This window comes from Phyllobates terribilis, unplaced genomic scaffold (assembly GCF_046119375.1).
Source record: "Phyllobates terribilis strain yellow unplaced genomic scaffold, ASM4611937v1 Scaffold_5__5_contigs__length_657084704, whole genome shotgun sequence".
NCBI lineage: Eukaryota > Metazoa > Chordata > Amphibia > Anura > Dendrobatidae > Phyllobates > Phyllobates terribilis.
In genome coordinates this window covers 110,994,736-111,013,138 of record NW_027362765.1, presented here as the reverse complement: position 1 = coordinate 111,013,138, position 18,403 = coordinate 110,994,736, and the positions used below count along the sequence as shown (strand labels likewise).

The 18,403-nt window shown below is 44.1% G+C and overlaps 1 protein-coding gene across 3 annotated transcripts in view; it reads right to left on the bottom strand.

Moving 5' to 3' along the window:
• DOK5 (docking protein 5) overlaps positions 1-18,403 on the bottom strand; it is a 122,488-nt gene that overhangs the window by 7,214 nt on the left and 96,871 nt on the right. Inside the window, exons 4-7 of one of the 3 annotated variants that reach the window (XM_073682761.1) lie at positions 16,185-16,304; positions 14,795-14,942; positions 13,448-13,583; positions 10,910-11,030 (exon numbers count right to left, since the gene is read on the bottom strand). In XM_073682761.1, coding sequence (XP_073538862.1) covers positions 10,910-11,030; positions 13,448-13,583; positions 14,795-14,942; positions 16,185-16,304 — 525 coding nt within the window. Of the gene's footprint in view, positions 1-10,909; positions 11,031-13,447; positions 13,584-14,752; positions 14,943-16,184; positions 16,305-18,403 lie in introns of all 3 variants that reach the window. The other 2 variants (XM_073682759.1, XM_073682758.1) reach the window with 2 other exon arrangements.

Here is an 18,403-nt window from a genome sequence, read left to right as displayed (position 1 = left end):
TTGAATGAAATGAAACACTATGGCAGGAGACCCAGGAGGACCCCACTGCTGACACAGAGACATAAAAGAGCTAGACTGCAGTTTGGCAAAATCCTTCTGGTAATGCATCATGTGGACAGATGAGACGAAGATAGAGCTTTTTAGTAAAGCACATCATTCTACTGTTTACCGAAAATGAAATGAGGCCTACAAAGAAAAGAACACAGTGCATACAGTCAAATATCGTGGAGATTCAAAGATTTTTTTGTAGTTGTTTTGCTGCCTATGGTACTGGGAGTCATGACTGTGTGCAAGGCATCATGAAATCTGAAGATTACCAAAGGATTTTGGATCACAATGTAGTGCTCAGTGTCAGAAATCTGGGTTTGCATCCTAGGTCATGAATCTTCCAGCAGGACAAGACCACAAACATACTTCAAGAAGCACCCAAAAATGGATGGAAACAAAGAGCTGGAGAGTTCTGAAGTGGCCAGCAATGAGTCCGGATCTAAATCCCAGTGCAAACCTGTAGAGAGATCTTACAATTGCTGTTGGGTGAAGGGAGCAGTTTGCAAAAGAAGAGTGGTTCAAAATTCCAGTTAAGAGGTGAAAGAAGCTTGGTGATTGTTATAAGAAGTGATTGCAATTATTTATTCCAAAAGGTTTCCAACCAAATATTAAGTTGAGTTGGCAACAATTTTGTCCGGCCCATTTTTGGGTTTGTTTGAAATTATGTTCAATTTGCCTTTTTTCTGTTTTTTTATGTTGTTCCAATACATACGAAGGAAATAAACATGTGTATAACGAAACATTTGTAATTGCAATAATTTTCTGGGAGAAATATTTCATTTTCTGGAACAATTTCAAAGTGCCAACACTTTTGGCCATGACTGCATAATATCCCAGGACACTGACTTATTATAAAAAAAAATCTACATTCAGAATTATTTTTTTTTATTATTAATTCACAGCTTTAAATAATTATCTCAGATCCATTGTCTCAGGAACTATCTGTTTTTAGGACACTGGATAATAGTCTCATAGCTCAATATAATTGTGTGGAGAACTGATTTATCGTCTCAGATGTGAAAATATTATGTCAGTATGAGATTGGTCATTGTCACTTGAGTGTATGGACTAATTATTAATTAGTTTGTGCACTGATATATTAAATTAAAATAGCAACCTTGTATTATAAATATCACAAGGCCATGTAATATTACCATACATTTATTAATCTGTGAAAATATGCTATCTTTAATGACACGCAACGCTGTAATACCCAAGAACACCTCTAGATGGCGATAGCTGACAACTGCAGGCTGCACAGTTGGGCCTGACCCTGAAGCAAGAGGTATAAGTAGAGGTGAGACACAGGCAAAAGCTGAGACAAATCCATTCTCTTCCTTGGAGGCGATTATAAATTCATATAATGTATCCAAGTAAATGAAGCCAAGTATGTTAGAAATCAATAACATGTCCGCAGCCGGTTCATGTAATTGAGATTGATGCAGATCATTTACTGATGTACTTGTGGCCGATTTCATGCAGCATTTTTTTATTTTTCATTTAATTTAATTATCCTACCTGGTTTCCATGTGGAGCGGCCGCCGGCTCCTTAATATGTAAACTGATTTACTTTTCATTAGTAGAGGAGTAATTAATAATCCTGCACATATATTAATGACGGGAGTGAACGGCTGATTAACAAGTTTCACCTTCGCTGTGGCTGTACTGTGGTTAGTTATACTGGGGCCTCGGTTTGCAAGTAGCTCATGTATTATTTGTATTTAGTGAGCGCACTATTATCTCAAAGCTCTGAGATGATAATTGAGTCATCTGAGATAATAAGTCAGAGCTCTGAGCAAATACGTCAGAGCTCTGAGATAATAATGTAAAGCTCTGAGGTAATAAGTCAGAGCTCTGAGATAACAAGTCAGTGTTCATGTAAATGAATGCTCTAAAATAAAAGTCAGCGCTCTTATGCTATTATCTCAGGGCACTGACTTATGATATAAGTAAGTGATCTAATATAATTAGTAAGTGCCCTGAGATAATAAGTCAGTGCTGCTATGACTGCTAGTGTTTTACATTAGTGTAGCAGTATAATAAGATAGTGCTTTTATTTTATAAGAGCTTTGTCATAGAAAATATTACTATCTCTGAAACCCCTCTCACCCCTCTCCCTCCTCCCCTCCCTCCTTTTTCTCTGTCACACAGTCTTTAGTCTCTAAGATGTGAGTTGCACAATTTAAAATATGGGAAATGAGTAAGACTGCGATGTATAGATTGGAGACAAAGAGAAGAGACAATCCTAATTAAAATGCAGAAACTCCTTTTGCGACAATAGACCCTGGCATACGAACGAGGATGCATATTGTGCAGAGACAAAGCGTACAGATTGGACTAATAGTTAAGATTGGAAAAGGACTTTAAGTTTTGAGAGGATTAAAGCAAATACCTCACACCCTTTAGAAAGAAATAGCCATTGTCACCCAGCATCCACATAAACAGGACAGTGGAAGCCCTTTTGTCCACAAGAAATGCATGTTGCACACTGTGGTTTCCTGCAGGGGAAATGTTACAATAAGCCAGCTCAGACTTAATGTCTCCGAAAGGAAATATTGAATATCGAAATTTGTATAAATCCGACATTGATGAGACATTTTCTGCACTGTATCTACAAAAAGAAGATGCATAATTTTTCATATTAACCACTGTCTATCAGCCCCAAATCCACAGAGGGCAGATCCATAGGGGACAGATAACTGCCAATAGCCATGCCATGTTTGGTCTCTAAGTAAAGATAAAATCCCGATGGAAAATATGGCGGTGATCTCAAACTTCTGCAATCATCCCTTTGAGGAGTAATCACATAAGTTGGGATTTCATAAAAGCTGGACAGCCCACAACCCAGCCCATGTTTGGTCATCTAGTGCAGAGTGGGTGGGGGTGAAACTCAGGGGCTGATAAAAGATCAAGCCGAATTATGATCTTGGTTCCTGTAGAGAGATACATAGCAGTGTATGCATGAATCCCATTTACTAAATGGCCCCAAGCAAAGCGCTCTCCTTCGGCTAAACTGAATTGTCTCTGCGATCGGTGTAGTAAATTCTCTTGGTAATCCCTTTTATTTTCTGTAATGGTATATGCTGTATTGTTTTGTCCCCTTTATAAAATCTTTTATATATTTTTTTTTTATAAACACTGCCTCCCTTTGGATTAAATATAAAATTGAATAGTTTTGTTCTGTACACTGCGCCCTGAAGCCTTAAGCTTCCAGAACCAGAACCAGGCCTCCAGTCAGTTTTTTTTTAAAAAAAAAAAACACTGGTAGTGGCACCAAGAAGTCTGGGGTTATCGTGGAGTTAGCAGTGATCGTACGGAGGTTTATACATATATTCCATGTGTTGGAATCCGGAGGTGTACATACCATACACTCACTGTTAAGTTTTCCGATAACCGCCTATTAGTGAAGACAGCCTGCGGCCTCTTCCATTGATCATTGGCTAATCATATAATTGGACGATAGGGGGCAGCAGAGAGCTCTTTGACACCGAGATCACAGCGGGTGGTTCTGCCTGACCTTCCCGGGCTGTGATTATTCTTGACAAGTTTTAATATAAAAAGTAAGTGCACTGAGGTGATAAATCAGTGCCCTTATGACATAGGTGAATGCTGTAAAATAATGAGAGCACCGACTTATTACATCAGGGCACTGACACTATTATAACTTAATAAATAACAGGACTACTGCACTAATGTAAAACTTAAAAGAATTAACTTATTATCTCAATGCAATGAGTTATTATATTAGGGCACTTAAAAGTTAATACTGCCATGTTTTACGTTAGTGCAGCAATATAATAAGTCAATGTTGTTATTTTATAAATGTTCTAATATTATAACTCTGTGCCCTGAGATAATAAGTCTATGCCCTGAGATAATACAGATGTGCTCAAACGTTTACATACCCCGGCAGAATTTTTGCTTTCTTGGCCTTGTTTCAGAGAATATGAATGATAACAAAAAAACTTGTTCTTCACTCATTGTTATTGGTTGGGTGAAGCCATTTATTGTCAAACTACTGTGTTTTCTATTTTTAAATCTTAATGACAACCAAAAACATCCAAATGACCTTGATCAAAAGTTCACATACCCTGGTGATTTTCGCCTGATAACATGCACAGAATTTGACACAAATGGGTTTGAATGGTGACTAAAGGTAACATCCTCACCTGTGACCTGTTTGCTTGTAATTAGTGTGTGTGCATAAAAGCTGAGTGAGTTTCTGGGATCCAGACAGACTCTTGCATCTTTCATCCAGGCACTGACGTTTCTGGATTGTGAGTCATGGGGAAAGCAAAAGAATTGTAAATGGATCTACGGGAAAAGGTAGTTGAACTGTATAACACAGGAAAGCGATACAAAAAGATATCCAAGGAATTGATAATGCCAGTCAGCAGCATTCAAACTGTGATTAACAAATGGAAAATCAGGGGCTCTGTAAAAACCAAACCACGGTCAGGTAGACCAACAAATGTTTCGGCCACAACTGCCAGGAAAATTGTTCGGGACGCACAGAAAAACCCACAAATAACATCAGCTGAAATTCAGGACTCTCTGAAAACTAGCTTTGCGGCTGTCTCAAGATACACAATAAGGAGGCACTTGATGAAAAATGGGCTGCATGGTCGAGTCGCCAGAAGAAAGCCACTACTGTGCAAATGCCACAAAGTATCTCACCTACAATACGCCAAACAGCACAGAGACAAGCCTCAAAACTTCTGGAACAAGGTAATTTGGAGTGATGAGACCAACATTTAACTTTTTGGCCACAACCATAAACATTACACTTGGAGAGAGGTAAACAAGGCCTATGAGGAAAGGAACACCATTCCTACAGTAAAGCACGGAGGTGGATCGCTGATGTTTTGGTGATGTGTGAGCTACCCAGGCACAGGAAACTTTTTAAAAGTTGAAGGAAAGATGAATGTAGCACGTTATCAGCAAATACTGGAGGCAAATTTGCACTCATCAGCCCAGAAGCTGCGCATTGGACGTACTTGGACATTCCAACATGACAACGACCCAAAACAAAAGGCCAAGTGAACCTGTCATTGCCTACAGCAGAACAAAGTGAAGGTTCTGGAGTGGCCATCTCAGTCTCCTGACCTCAATATCATTGGGCCACTCTGGGGAGATCTCAAGAGCACAGTCTATGCTAGACAGCCCAGGAATTTACAGGAACTGGAGGATTTTTGCAAAGAAGAATGGGCAGCTTTACCATCTGAAAAAATAAAGAACCTCATCCACAACTGCCACAAAAGACTTCAAGCTGTCATTGATGTTAGAGGGGGCAATACACGGTATTAAGAACTGGGGTATGTGGACTTTTGATCAGGGTCATTTGGATGTTTTTGGTTCTCATTAAGATTTAAAAAGAGAAAACACAGTAGTTTGACAATAAATGGCTTCACCCAACCAATAACCATTCATATTCTCTAAAACAAGGCCAAGAAAGGAAAAATTCTGCCGGGGTATGTAAACTTTTGAGCACAACTGTAAGCCAGCGTTCCTATGATATCAGTGAGTGCTCTAATATAATAAATCAGTGCCCTCAGGTAAGTCCTTGCTTATATAAGTGAATGCTCCAATATGTAAAGTCAGTGTATTGAGACAAGAAGTAAGTGCTCTTATGTTATAAGTAAATGCTCTAATATTATAAGTCAGTGTCCAAAATAAGTCTCTGCTGTTATTTTATAAATGCTCTAATAAAATAAGTAAATGCCTGACTGTCCTGAGATAATAAGTCAGTGACCTACTGTATAATGATAAATTAGTGCTGCTATGTTCTATGCCAGTATCCTGAGATGATAAGTCAGTGCTGTTATCTTATATGCAAAAGTGCAGTAATATAGTAAGTCAATGCTCTTATGCTATATGTGAGTTTTCTAATATAATAAGTAAAAGCTCTTACATCATAATGGAAGGCTTTAATATGATAAGTCAGTATTTGAGATAAGTCAGTGCTTTTATTTTATAGGTAAGTGCAGTAATAAAATAAGTCAGGGCTGTTGCATTATAAATGAGTGTTTTATTATTATAAGTCAGTGCCTTGAGATAATAAGTCAGTAGTAAAGTTAGCACTCTTATTATTGAGGGCTCTAATAAGTTTTTTTATGTTAAGTGAGTGCAGCAATATAATAAATCAGCTGCTTGTGGACCCCAATGCAAAATCTCCAACAGGGCCCCACTATCAGAGGTCTTTAATAGTATTAAACTTCTTATATTGGCCAATGTGACCTTGCCCACCCTAACCCCCAATGAGGCACCAGAGTTTTGGTGCAACTGCAACCCCTGTACACATTATAGTTACACTCCTGTAAGTCAGTGTTCCAGATAACTCTGTGCTCTTATGATATACAGTAGATGAGTGCTCTAAAATAATTAGTCAGAGCTTGAAGATAATAAGTCAGTGATCCTATGCTATAAGTAGGTGCTCTAACATGTCAGTGCTTTGAGATAATAAGTCAGTGTACCTATTGTTAAAGTAAGTGCTCTAAAATAATGTTGATGAACTGAGATTATAAGTCAGTGCTTCTATGTCTGAAGTGTTGATATATATGTACCGAGAAGATAAGTCAGGGCTCTTATATTTTAAGTGAGCTTTCTGACGCGCCCCTGGGCCTGTGTCGCGCTGCGTTGCGCACGCGGGAGCTTACCCGGAGCCGGATCTCTTGAGGGTTGTAGTCTCGTGGCGGTGATCCGGTCCGTGCCCAGGGAGTCAGACTAAGTGGCGCTGTATTAGCGGTAGATGTTGGACGACTACGCCACCCGTTGAGTACAGCTAAGGAGCTGCTGCTGCAGGGCAGACCGCTGAGGCCGGTGGTAGGATTGTGCAGCGTGATAGTATAACCCCCAACGGGAGGGGTATGGCCTCAGGGCAGCCGACGTGGATGATGGGGGTAGCAGGAACCACTCGGAGACGGTACGGTGTAGTTCAGGGTCTTTACTGGTGACAACGATAGACCCTCCCGGAGTACTGGCTAGCGATTGGGGCCTGGTCAGTCCTTGAGCAGATGGGATCTCCCCTGGCCAGGCGGAGTTGTAAGCCTCCCAAACTAACGATACTCTTCTGGCTACCTTGCTAGAAGCGGGTATAAGTAGCCCACGTCCCTGAGTGTACCGTGTGGTGCTCACCCGTATGGCCGGTGACTCGGGGCCTTCTAGTAGCTTCCGCTCCACGACGGCGGTGCTGGTCCCATGCGTGTGACCGTGCCTTCGGGTTTCTTGGCCAGAGGACCTGAAATCCCCTGCCGGTCGGTTTCTGCTGCTGGGTAGGAGTTAGTCCCCACAGCCTCGGACTCCGGGTCCGGTAAGAAATCTTCTCAGTCAGGGCGAGCTCTGCAGCTGCCAGCCCCTGACTCCTTGTAACACTGCTCCCACAGAGCTCCTGTTGTTTCTTCCCATAGCTGCTTCTCTTCTCTGTCTCCACTTCTGGCATGGCCCAGGAGCTGGGCCCAGCCGGAGCCACAGCTCCCTGTCAGCCCTCCTGGCTGAACTCTCCCTCTGAACTCTCTAACCCTGCCTCAGCCCCAGGTTTATATAGGGGAAGTTCTTCCCCTCCCAGGACTGGGCAGGAGGTGTGGCATGCATAGGATTCCTGACCAAGAGACCTCCCACCTGCTCTCAGACATAACATTGCTGTTACTGTGGAAACCAGACCCCTGGGGTGCCACATTCCCCCCTAGTGAAATTTAGTACTCCGGGACTAAACATATTTTTAGAAAAACATAACAAGGTATAAACAATAATAATACAATAAGAAAAACACATAAAGATGGTTACGGCGTGTCCGCAACCGGGTGCAGTTTTGAAGAAAAGCAAGGTGTCCATTTCACCAAAACAGGGAGATGTAACCAGGTAGGGGTCTGTCCTGCCTCGAGTCCTTAACAGTTTTTAGTCCATTCCTGGGTTACGCTACAACCATGTACAAAGGATTCCCGGTAAATCCACCAAAGACTCCCATAAATTACTAGAAACACATAATTATTTACAGGATATGGCCGCTCTCAGTCCTCGGCCAGTGGGGATAAGGAATGGCTGCTCACAGTCCTCAGCCTGGTTTAAGATAGGGGCACATGGGGAACAATTCACTAATCCCAACGGGGACCATATTTTAATTAGCAGCAGTCCTTGTACCCTTACGGGTAACTATTTACAGCTCTTTATTCACGCTACTTCCCTTCAGTAGCTATGTCCTCTTTGTGCTCCCTCCTGAGGGTAGTCCTCAGACCCGTCCGGGTCCTCTTGGCTTTCCTCGTATTGGTAGTACTGCAGCTCCTCCTCGGTTAGCTGGGTTAGTATCTCTGCGACAGTCCTCCTCCCAGGTGGCCAGGACTTTACCTCCCTTTGGGCTGCCCCGGTTAATTGGGCCACCAGGATGCTCACTTTTTGCTCCTCTGTGAGGGGGTACACCTGGAAGAGGCTATCCAGCTTTTCTCTAAAGTCATGCAGGGTATGTGACTCCCCTGAGTACTGGGGTAGCCAGGCTGCCCCCGGGATATAGGGCATGGTGAAAGGCATGACCGCAACAGCGGTGGCGCTGGCGGGGGTTGAAGCGGTGAAGCTCTCCTCCGTATCCGACATCCTTCTCCCCCCTAGTGGACCGTGGCCTACCTTGCGATGATCCTCTTCCGTAGGCCGCGGCTCCGCAGTGGGTCGTCAGGGTTGAGGACCTTCCGTCGCGCTCCTGTGACGTCGGCGTCTGCTGGGCTCCTTCCAGGACCTTACGCAACGTCCGGACGTGAGGCGGGGCTTCAGTTTCTCGCGCGCTTTCGGAGTCCACGCCCCTCTTCTTCCCGCGCGGCGTCCTCAAGATGGCGTCCAATGGCGGGAAAACTCCACGGCTGGCGGGAAGAAGGCCGAAGATGGCGCCGGATGGCGGGAAAACTCCACCGATGGCGGGAAGGAAGCGGAAGATGGCGCCGGATGGCGGGAATCTTCACCAAAGGTAAGTTTGAACAGTCTTTTTCAGGCACGCAGTACCCGGTGGTTGCGGGCACGAAATCCTGCCGACTACGCCAAAAGTTGACGCGCCCCTGGGCCTGTGTCGCGCTGCGTTGCGCACGCGGGAGCTTACCCGGAGCCGGATCTCTTGAGGGTTGTAGTCTCGTGGCGGTGATCCGGTCCGTGCCCAGGGAGTCAGACTAAGTGGCGCTGTATTAGCGGTAGATGTTGGACGACTACGCCACCCGTTGAGTACAGCTAAGGAGCTGCTGCTGTAGGGCAGACCGCTGAGGCCGGTGGTAGGATTGTGCAGCGTGATAGTATAACCCCCAACGCGAGGGGTATGGCCTCAGGGCAGCCGACGTGGATGATGGGGGTAGCAGGAACCACTCGGAGACGGTACGGTGTAGTTCAGGGTCTTTACTGGTGACAACGATAGACCCTCCCGGAGTACTGGCTAGCGATTGGGGCCTGGTCAGTCCTTGAGCAGATGGGATCTCCCCTGGCCAGGCGGAGTTGTAAGCCTCCCAAACTAACGATACTCTTCTGGCTACCTTGCTAGAAGCGGGTATAAGTAGCCCACGTCCCTGAGTGTACCGTGTGGTGCTCACCCGTATGGCCGGTGACTCGGGGCCTTCTAGTAGCTTCCGCTCCACGACGGCGGTGCTGGTCCCATGCGTGTGACCGTGCCTTCGGGTTTCTTGGCCAGAGGACCTGAAATCCCCTGCCGGTCGGTTTCTGCTGCTGGGTAGGAGTTAGTCCCCACAGCCTCGGACTCCGGGTCCGGTAAGAAATCTTCTCAGTCAGGGCGAGCTCTGCAGCTGCCAGCCCCTGACTCCTTGTAACACTGCTCCCACAGAGCTCCTGTTGTTTCTTCCCATAGCTGCTTCTCTTCTCTGTCTCCACTTCTGGCATGGCCCAGGAGCTGGGCCCAGCCGGAGCCACAGCTCCCTGTCAGCCCTCCTGGCTGAACTCTCCCTCTGAACTCTCTAACCCTGCCTCAGCCCCAGGTTTATATAGGGGAAGTTCTTCCCCTCCCAGGACTGGGCAGGAGGTGTGGCATGCATAGGATTCCTGACCAAGAGACCTCCCACCTGCTCTCAGACATAACATTGCTGTTACTGTGGAAACCAGACCCCTGGGGTGCCACATTTCCAATATAAGTCAGTGTCCCGAGATAATAAGCCAGTGATCCTATATGATAAGTAAGTGCTCTAGCATAATAAATCAGTTCCCTGAGATAATAAGTCAGTGCTCTTATGCTATAAATGCTCTAATATAATAAGTCGGTATTCCTATGGTGTAAGTTTTCTAGTATAATAAATCAGTTCCCTGAGATAAGTCAGGGCTCTTATGCTAAACGTGCTGTGATATAATAAGTCAGTATTCCTATGTTGTAAGTTCTCCGGAATAATCAGAGCCCTGAGATTATAAGTCAGTGCTCTTATGTTTTAAGTGAGTGCTCCAAAATAAATCAAGGTCCTGAGATAATAAGCCAGTGTTCTTATGCTATAAGTGCTCTAATATAATAAGTCAGTATTCCTATGGTGTAAGTTCTCTAGTATAATAAATCAGTGCCCTGAGATAAAAAGTCAGTGCTCCTATAAGAGTGCTACAATATAATAAGTCAGTACACTGAAATAATAAGTCAATGCTCTTATGTTTTAAGTGAGTGCTAAAATATACAGTAAGTCAGTGTCCTGTGATAATAAGCCAGTGATCTTATACTATTAGTGCTTTAATATAATAAGTCAGTATTCCTATGGTGTAAGTTCTCTAGTATAATAAATCAGTGCCCTGAGATAATAAGTCAGTGCTTCTATAAGAGTGCTACAATATAAAAAGTCAGTGCACTGAAATAATAAGTCAGTGCTCTTCTAAACGTCAATGATGTAAGGTGAAATTCTTTGTACTTCACCTTGCAGGCTGTAGAGCTGTCCTGTACTGTGCTGTCTTGTAATGTGCTGCCAGTATGCGCTGCGAGGTAAAGGGACCATGGTGTTGAGAGACACTGTCCTCTCGCTCATTCTCATTTGAAGCTGCAAGAAAAACACAATAATCTTATTAACAACTTCCTTCCACAAGATCAGGACACTACTTGCTAAAATTCTTCATGATACCATTTTCCTTGGTCTCCTGGTCATCAGCTTTCATTTTTCCACGCTGACTGAACCCTTTAGTTGTTATAGCGGATTTTCTGCCTGATAGCTATGCCGATGCCTTAGAATTAACAATATAAGTATAGAAATCTGCCCATTCCAGCTGATGTTAAATGGTCACTGCCGATTCACTAAATTTTATTTAAATCAACAGTACAAGCGAAAATAAGAAACTTTGCAATCTACTGTATCAGAGAAAGCTGCTTCTTTTTCCACTCACTGGAAAACTGCTAAAATCCATCTTGGCCAAAATATGACAAACTTCCAGTTTTACTGAAGAGTAAGATTACAGTTGTCAATTGAAGAAGGGGAGTGAAGGTACAGAGTGAGGGAAAGTAGGAGAGAGACACAGAGTGATGCTGCTGCTGAGCTCACAGCTACACTGCTCAGTACCGCTGTATAATGTCCTCCACGCTGCTGCTACTACTTATGAGAATTTGTTGTATAGAGACAGAAGTGCAGAAATCCTCATGTCTCTGTATGTGCATGCTAGCAGCTTCACTCCACCCACTAGCTCAGAGACAGCTGACAATTCTAGAGAGCCTGCAGAGAGGAAAAGTGGCGAAAAATACAGGACACAAGTCATATGAGACATTGTTATTCCTCATGTACACACACAGCAGCTGATTCTGAATAGTCAGCTGAAATCAAAGGTACCCTTTAATATCTTCATTTTCTTCATTGACATTGATTGGCAAACAACAGTCATTTCTTACATGGCGGCTGCCATCGGCAATCATCACACATTCCTGAGATTCAGGAACTTCTGTGCTCTAAATGTAGTGACATCAATTTCAGGACTACGGAGAGCGGCATCACAATAACCAGCAGATTATACTGAGCAGTGGTGGCTACAAGCACAATCATGGACTCATCCCTAATCAGTGATCAGAGTGTCAGGAGAAGGTGCAAATTTCAGTTATTGATTGTCCAGATGGAAAAGGAGCTCTACTCAGTGACAGTGACACTTGGTGTGCAGGATAATGCACCGACACCTGGTGTGCAGGATAACGCACCGACACTTGGGTACAGGGTAATGATGCTGACTCTTGGGGTATAGGACAAGGACACAGACATTTGAGTACAGGACAATGACACTGACACTTGAGGTACAGTACAATGGCACACAGACACTTGGGGTACAGTACAATGGCACTGACACTTGGGGTACAGGACACTGACTGTGCTACTTGAGGTACAGGACAAGGACACAGACACTAGGTGAACTTGATTAGGATTTTGATACACTGATACTTGGGGTAGAGGATCATGACATACTGACACTAGGACAGTGATAATTGGTTTACAGGACAATGACACGGACACTTGAGGTACAGGATGATGACACTGACACTTGGGGAACAGGATAATGAAACTGACACTTGGGGAACGGTATTTTGACACACTGATGATTGAGGTAGAAGATTGTGACACACTGACATCTGGTTTACAGGATGATGACACTGACACTTTGGGGACAGGTTAATGACACATGATGACCCTTGGGTACAGAACAATGATACTAACACTTGGGGCAAAGGATATTCACACTGCCACTAGTGGTACAGAATAATGACACTTGGGATACAGGATGATGGCACTCTAATTCAATCAATCCTCCACTAGTTGGTATTCTTTTTGTCTATGTGTTCTAAAATCCTTTTTGCTGTATTTTGAGATGACTCCGGGAGGGTTGAAGGCTCAGTCTTGTATTACAAGTTTCAGGTATTGTGCACTAGAGTTACAAATTCAAGATGGCCAGATTCATCAGATAAGGACAACATCTTCCCTAATTACAAATGTTTATTTAGTTGCTATGCTTGATTTGACGGTTCTTCATGCTGCTCTGGAAAAGAAGATAATGTCCGATTCCCCTTCATCATCATTATGTCATCATTAGTCTTTATTAAAAAGGCACTACTGCTGAATAGTAATATAGGGACATCCTGAAGACTATTGCATACTCCATATCATAACACAGTGCAGGAAGATGTGACCCATGGGGAACAAACTCCTCTTAGGAGGGGGTGTTCCCTTTTATGACCCAGGAGGAGGTAGGTAGACGATTGTCCTAAAGTGCTCAACCCCTTTGGATGATCAAGCATATACTTTATGGAAGTTTACTCCATATATTGGAGAATGCCCATTTTGAGCTATTTAGGTCAGTAATTAGTAGACATTGATTGACTTCATTGTACTAAGACTGAAGACACATAGATGGATAGAGAGATAGATAGAGAGATAGATAGAGAGATAGATAGAGAGATAGATAGAATTAGAATCATCTGAAAACATACCATTGAATTCTTGACGCTCTGCAGTAACCGCTCATGTTGTTCGGCTATCGCTAGAGCGGCTGAATGAACCTTGTGATAAATGGCTTCACCTTCTCTGGTTTGAAAGATAAACAGTCCTTCCCCGGTGTCACACATTCTGCCGACAGACAAGCATAACATGAGTCTTCTGCAGCCAAATCCATAACTCTTCCCCTAGAGAGTGTCATCGCTTGTCTACCGCCATCACAGCACGAACATCCCTGCCCTGTGCAAACACGCTCTGAGATAAGAATATTATCACCCACCCCAGGATTATCTATCAGTATAAAAAAAACTGCTAATCACTGAGTGAGTCTTCTGGGATTGTGTCATATGAAATGTCCCCTGGAAGATTAGAGGTGGACGTAACAAGACAGGAAGTATATGAAGATCTTATATAGATTCATTATACCTTACAAATATATGAAATGAGTGAACATTTGTGCCAAATCTACATGGTATCATTGTCAGCTTGGAGACATGTTCGATACTATAAATTTTTGTAGTTTGCCAGTCCAACCAATAATGGATATTTAGTTATATAAATTCATCCCTGCATTTATTCAATGATAGACTTTTTGCACCATGAGTGAAACATTGATGGACATTTATCCAATGTATGACCATTACCTATTAAATTACCTTTATCCAATGGACCCGATAATGGACCATTAATTCAATGATGAACCTTTATCCAATAATGAACATACATCTAATGATGGACCATTCTCCAACGATGAACTTACACCCAATAATGAACCTATACTCAACAATGAACCTACATCCAATAATGGACCTTTCTCCATCACTACATTTAGTGATGGACATTTATCTAATGACAAGCCAATATTCAATAATGGACCTTTATACAGTGATGAACCTTTCTGTAATGATGAGCCTTCATTTATTGATGAAGCAACATCCAATTGTGGACATACTTCCAAAGATGGACCTATATTCAATGACTGACCTTTACCCAAAATTGTACCACTCTTTAAAAATCGACCTCTGTCCAATAATATCCCTTCATGTAATGATTTGTCCAATAATAGCCCTTCATCTAATGAAGGACCTTTATCTAATGATGACATTTAATGACAATCATCTGCCCACTGATGGACCTTTATTTAATAATGGAGCCTGATCTAATTCTGGACATTTTCATTTTTTTTTATTCAATGATGGACCTTAATCCAATAATGGGCATTCATGTACTGCTGGACCTTTATCTAAGGATCAGGGAACCATTTAAAAATAGCAGGTCATGTGAGGCTTCTGTCTACCCACCTGCCAGCTTCAAATGTGAACCAGGCTGGGTCCCGCCCGTACCTCCGCAATGAGCTTAGTGGCCAAGACACCAGCTTCAACCTGGGGTTCTGCACGTCCCATAAGCTGATGTTCTCAAAGGTGATCTGCAGCGTGCACTCCCCATGGACATCTGTATTAGGGGACGGCATCAAATACACATTGAATCTCTCTGGGAGAAAAACAGAACGTTAGTCAAAAATCTTTATAAAAGAAACTGGGATTGAAAATATTCAGAAAAACAAAGTCATCCATAGATTATAAAATGAGCCATTGTAACAACCTGACATGGATTTTATGATTTCAGCATGGGGATTAGTACATAATCTTTAGTAGTTTATGAAATGTTTTCTACAGTCACATTCAAAGCTGCATTCAGTTTTGCTGCATGATTTCATGTTTCATTGCTGATCCCTGTTGTTCAAAAGGAATCTGTCATCGGCTTTTTGCTTCCTAATCTAAGAGCAGCATAATGTAGGGGCAGAGACCCTGATTCCGTCATTTACTGGGCATCCTGCTATAGTTTTTATAAAATCACAGTTTTATCAGCAGGAGATTATCACTAGAGGACTAGTTGGCCTGATGCCATATAGTCCAACCCTGCCCCCACCACAGATTGGCCACTTTCTGTGTACACTGTGAAAGTTGCCAATCAGTAGTGTGGGCGGGGTTATACAGTGCTCAGCATTCAGAGAACCGATAAATCTGCAGCAGAGAAAAGTGCAGCACTCAGTAAAGCTAGTGATACATTGCTGCAGTCCCTGTCCCTACATCATGCTGCTTTCAAATTTGGTAGCAAGCTCCTGGTGTCAGAGTCCCTTTTAGTGAACGTGAATAGCATAAACTTAGGTAGTGAAGAAACCCTACATCTCCCACCATGTAATGAGACTTAAAGGGGTTGTCCACTACTTGGACAATTTCTTCTCATTCCCCATGCTTGGCCCCATGAAATAAAAACACGTATACTCACCCCTGCAACCAGCACCATTCCAGCGGTGTCAGCACTCGGACGCATTGAACATCAACATAAAGTGAGGACTGCGGCTGCTCACTGACTTCCTCTTGTTGTTTGATTTGTCCGAAGCCGGGGACAGTGACGCCAGCGGTGTTTGGGCACCGTGCTCATGTGTCATAACAACCTCACGTGAGCCCCAGGAATGAGAATGTTGACACCGCTGGAACGGTGTCCGCACGGGAGGCGAGCATACATGTTTTTATTTTAACGGGGCCAAACATGAGGGATTAGAAGGGGTTAAGCAACCCCCTCTAACACCCTTAATTAAGGATCTCAGTTCAAGATGTGACTGCCAACACAAGATTCCTGGTAGGTGAAGTCAGCAAATCTATTCAGCTTTGGATGTGACTGGAGTATTTTCACTAATGGTGTTTAAGACGGTCGTGGATGATCTCTCACCATTCTGCTCTCTTTCTACACCAGTTGCCAGCAGATCTGGTTCCCCCAAACTTATGTCATTGATCCGGGTCCCAAGACACTCAGTGTGCAGCACTTTACACCACTCATCAGCTTCAAGATCTGCAAAACACAAAACAAGGCAGGTATACCATAAATATCATTGTGTCGATAATATACAACTCTTAAAGGGCCAGACCAGCCTTATGTAAATATGTTTTAATTAGTGATGAGCGAGCGTGCTCGTCACTGCTCGGTACTCACCCGAGCATCACCCTGCTCGACATGCTCGAAGCTCGGCGAGTATTTCCGGGTTGCTCAGTTGCTCAAGTCTCAGTAGCCGTGAGTCTGGACCGCATATTCCTCACCCTGATCTTCCTTTCTCCCACCATGCTGAGTGCCTGGAGACAACTGATCCCACACTTGGACACTCAGAAGAGCTGTTCACTTTTCCATCTGTAGATTCGGGCCTCTCGCCCTGCCAGCTTCAAGCAGGGCATGAGGAGAAAGCATGTAGCGATGCCCAAATATTTGAGCAGAGACGGTGGATGATGATGATGAGACACAATTGCCAGAAAGTCAGGAGGAGGACCAGGGTGAGTAAGTGGAAGATGAGGGGGTGGATGATGAAGTCACTGACCCAACCTGGCAAGGTGACATGCAGAGCGAGGACAGCAGCACACAAGGGGGGGAGGCGTAGCACCACAACAGGCAGAGACGTGCAGTGTGGTGGCCACACACACAAGGCGGGCAACCGTTCCCCAGAAAACCAACATGAAGGAAGTTTCCAGTAAAACTGTTAGGTCTTCCCGAGTCTGGATCTTTTTTAAAGACTCTGCCGATAACCCCAAAAAGGCCATTTGCACCCTCTGCCAGGCCAGCATCAGCAGGGGCTATCCAAGCTGGACACGTGGCATAAACTGGCTCTCTACACCTTGGAGGTCCTGGCCTGCCTTGCCGCTAGGGTTTGTCAGAGCGGGTTCTTCGTGCCGCCGGGGGAATTATAACTGATAGGCGCATCCGCCTATCAACTGATAATGCTGACAGGCTGACTCTTATAAAAATGAACAAGCGCTGGATTGGGCCAGACTTCTCAACACCACCGAATGATAGCAGAGTAACATAAACTCAAATCCAGTGTCTTTTTTTGGGAGGTCTATTCCCATGCACCTCTTCACACCCAGACATGGGTATACGCTTCCTGATTTTGTCTATTTGCTGTTGTCCTCCTCCTTCTCCTCATCCTCATCCTCCACCACCATATCACCACCATATCTACCATATCTACGTCTCTTGCAAGGGGCATTGGAGTGCCTCCAAATTTTTGGCAGCCCTTGCATTCACTGCATAGTCAATAACAGTATGGGAGACCCACTTTCTAATAATGGGAAAAAAAATGTAATAAGGCCCTCCTCTACGTCTCTTCCAAGGGGCAATTGAGTGCGTCCAAATTTTTGGCAGCCGTTGCAGTCACTGCATACGCAATAACAGTATAGGAGACCCGCTCTTTAATAATGGGAACAACAAAGCATAGCCGGCTGATGGCTCTCTAACAATAGTGAGGGCTGACTGCTGGCCCTTTAAGAATAGTAAGGGCCGCCTGATGGCCCTATAAAAATAGGCTTTGTGACTTTCAGAGCTCCGCCTTCATAAATGAAACAGGATGTGTCTGATCATGTCTCACACACCTCATGGCAAGATAAGGTAGTAAAATGTTAAAATGATATTTACCGTTACCGTATTTTTCGGACTATAAGACGCACTTTTTTCCTCCAAAATTTTGGAGGAAAATGGGGGGTGCGTCTTATAGTCCGAATGTTGGGAGGGTGTATATATATGTGGGGTGTGGGGGGAGCGGTATCGGTGGAGGAGCGGGGCACAGGAGGCAGCAGCCGCCCGCTGCAGCCTACACTGTCCCCGCTGCTAAAGAAAATGATTATTCACTGCTCCCCACGCCCATGGGGCATGGGGAGCACTGAATATTCATGCTCCTTAATAGCAGCACACAGTGTAGCCGCGCTGCGGCTCCTGCTGCTGCCGGAATCGCCTGTGCCCGCTGTTAAAGGGCAAGAATATTCAACCTCTCTCCATGCCCATGGGGGTGGGGAGGGGGTGAATATTCATGCCCTTTAATAAGCGGGCACACGAGATAGCCGGCAGCAGCAGGAGCCGCAGCGCAGCTCCTCTGTGTGCCGGCTATGGAGGAGAGTGAAGTCACTGCT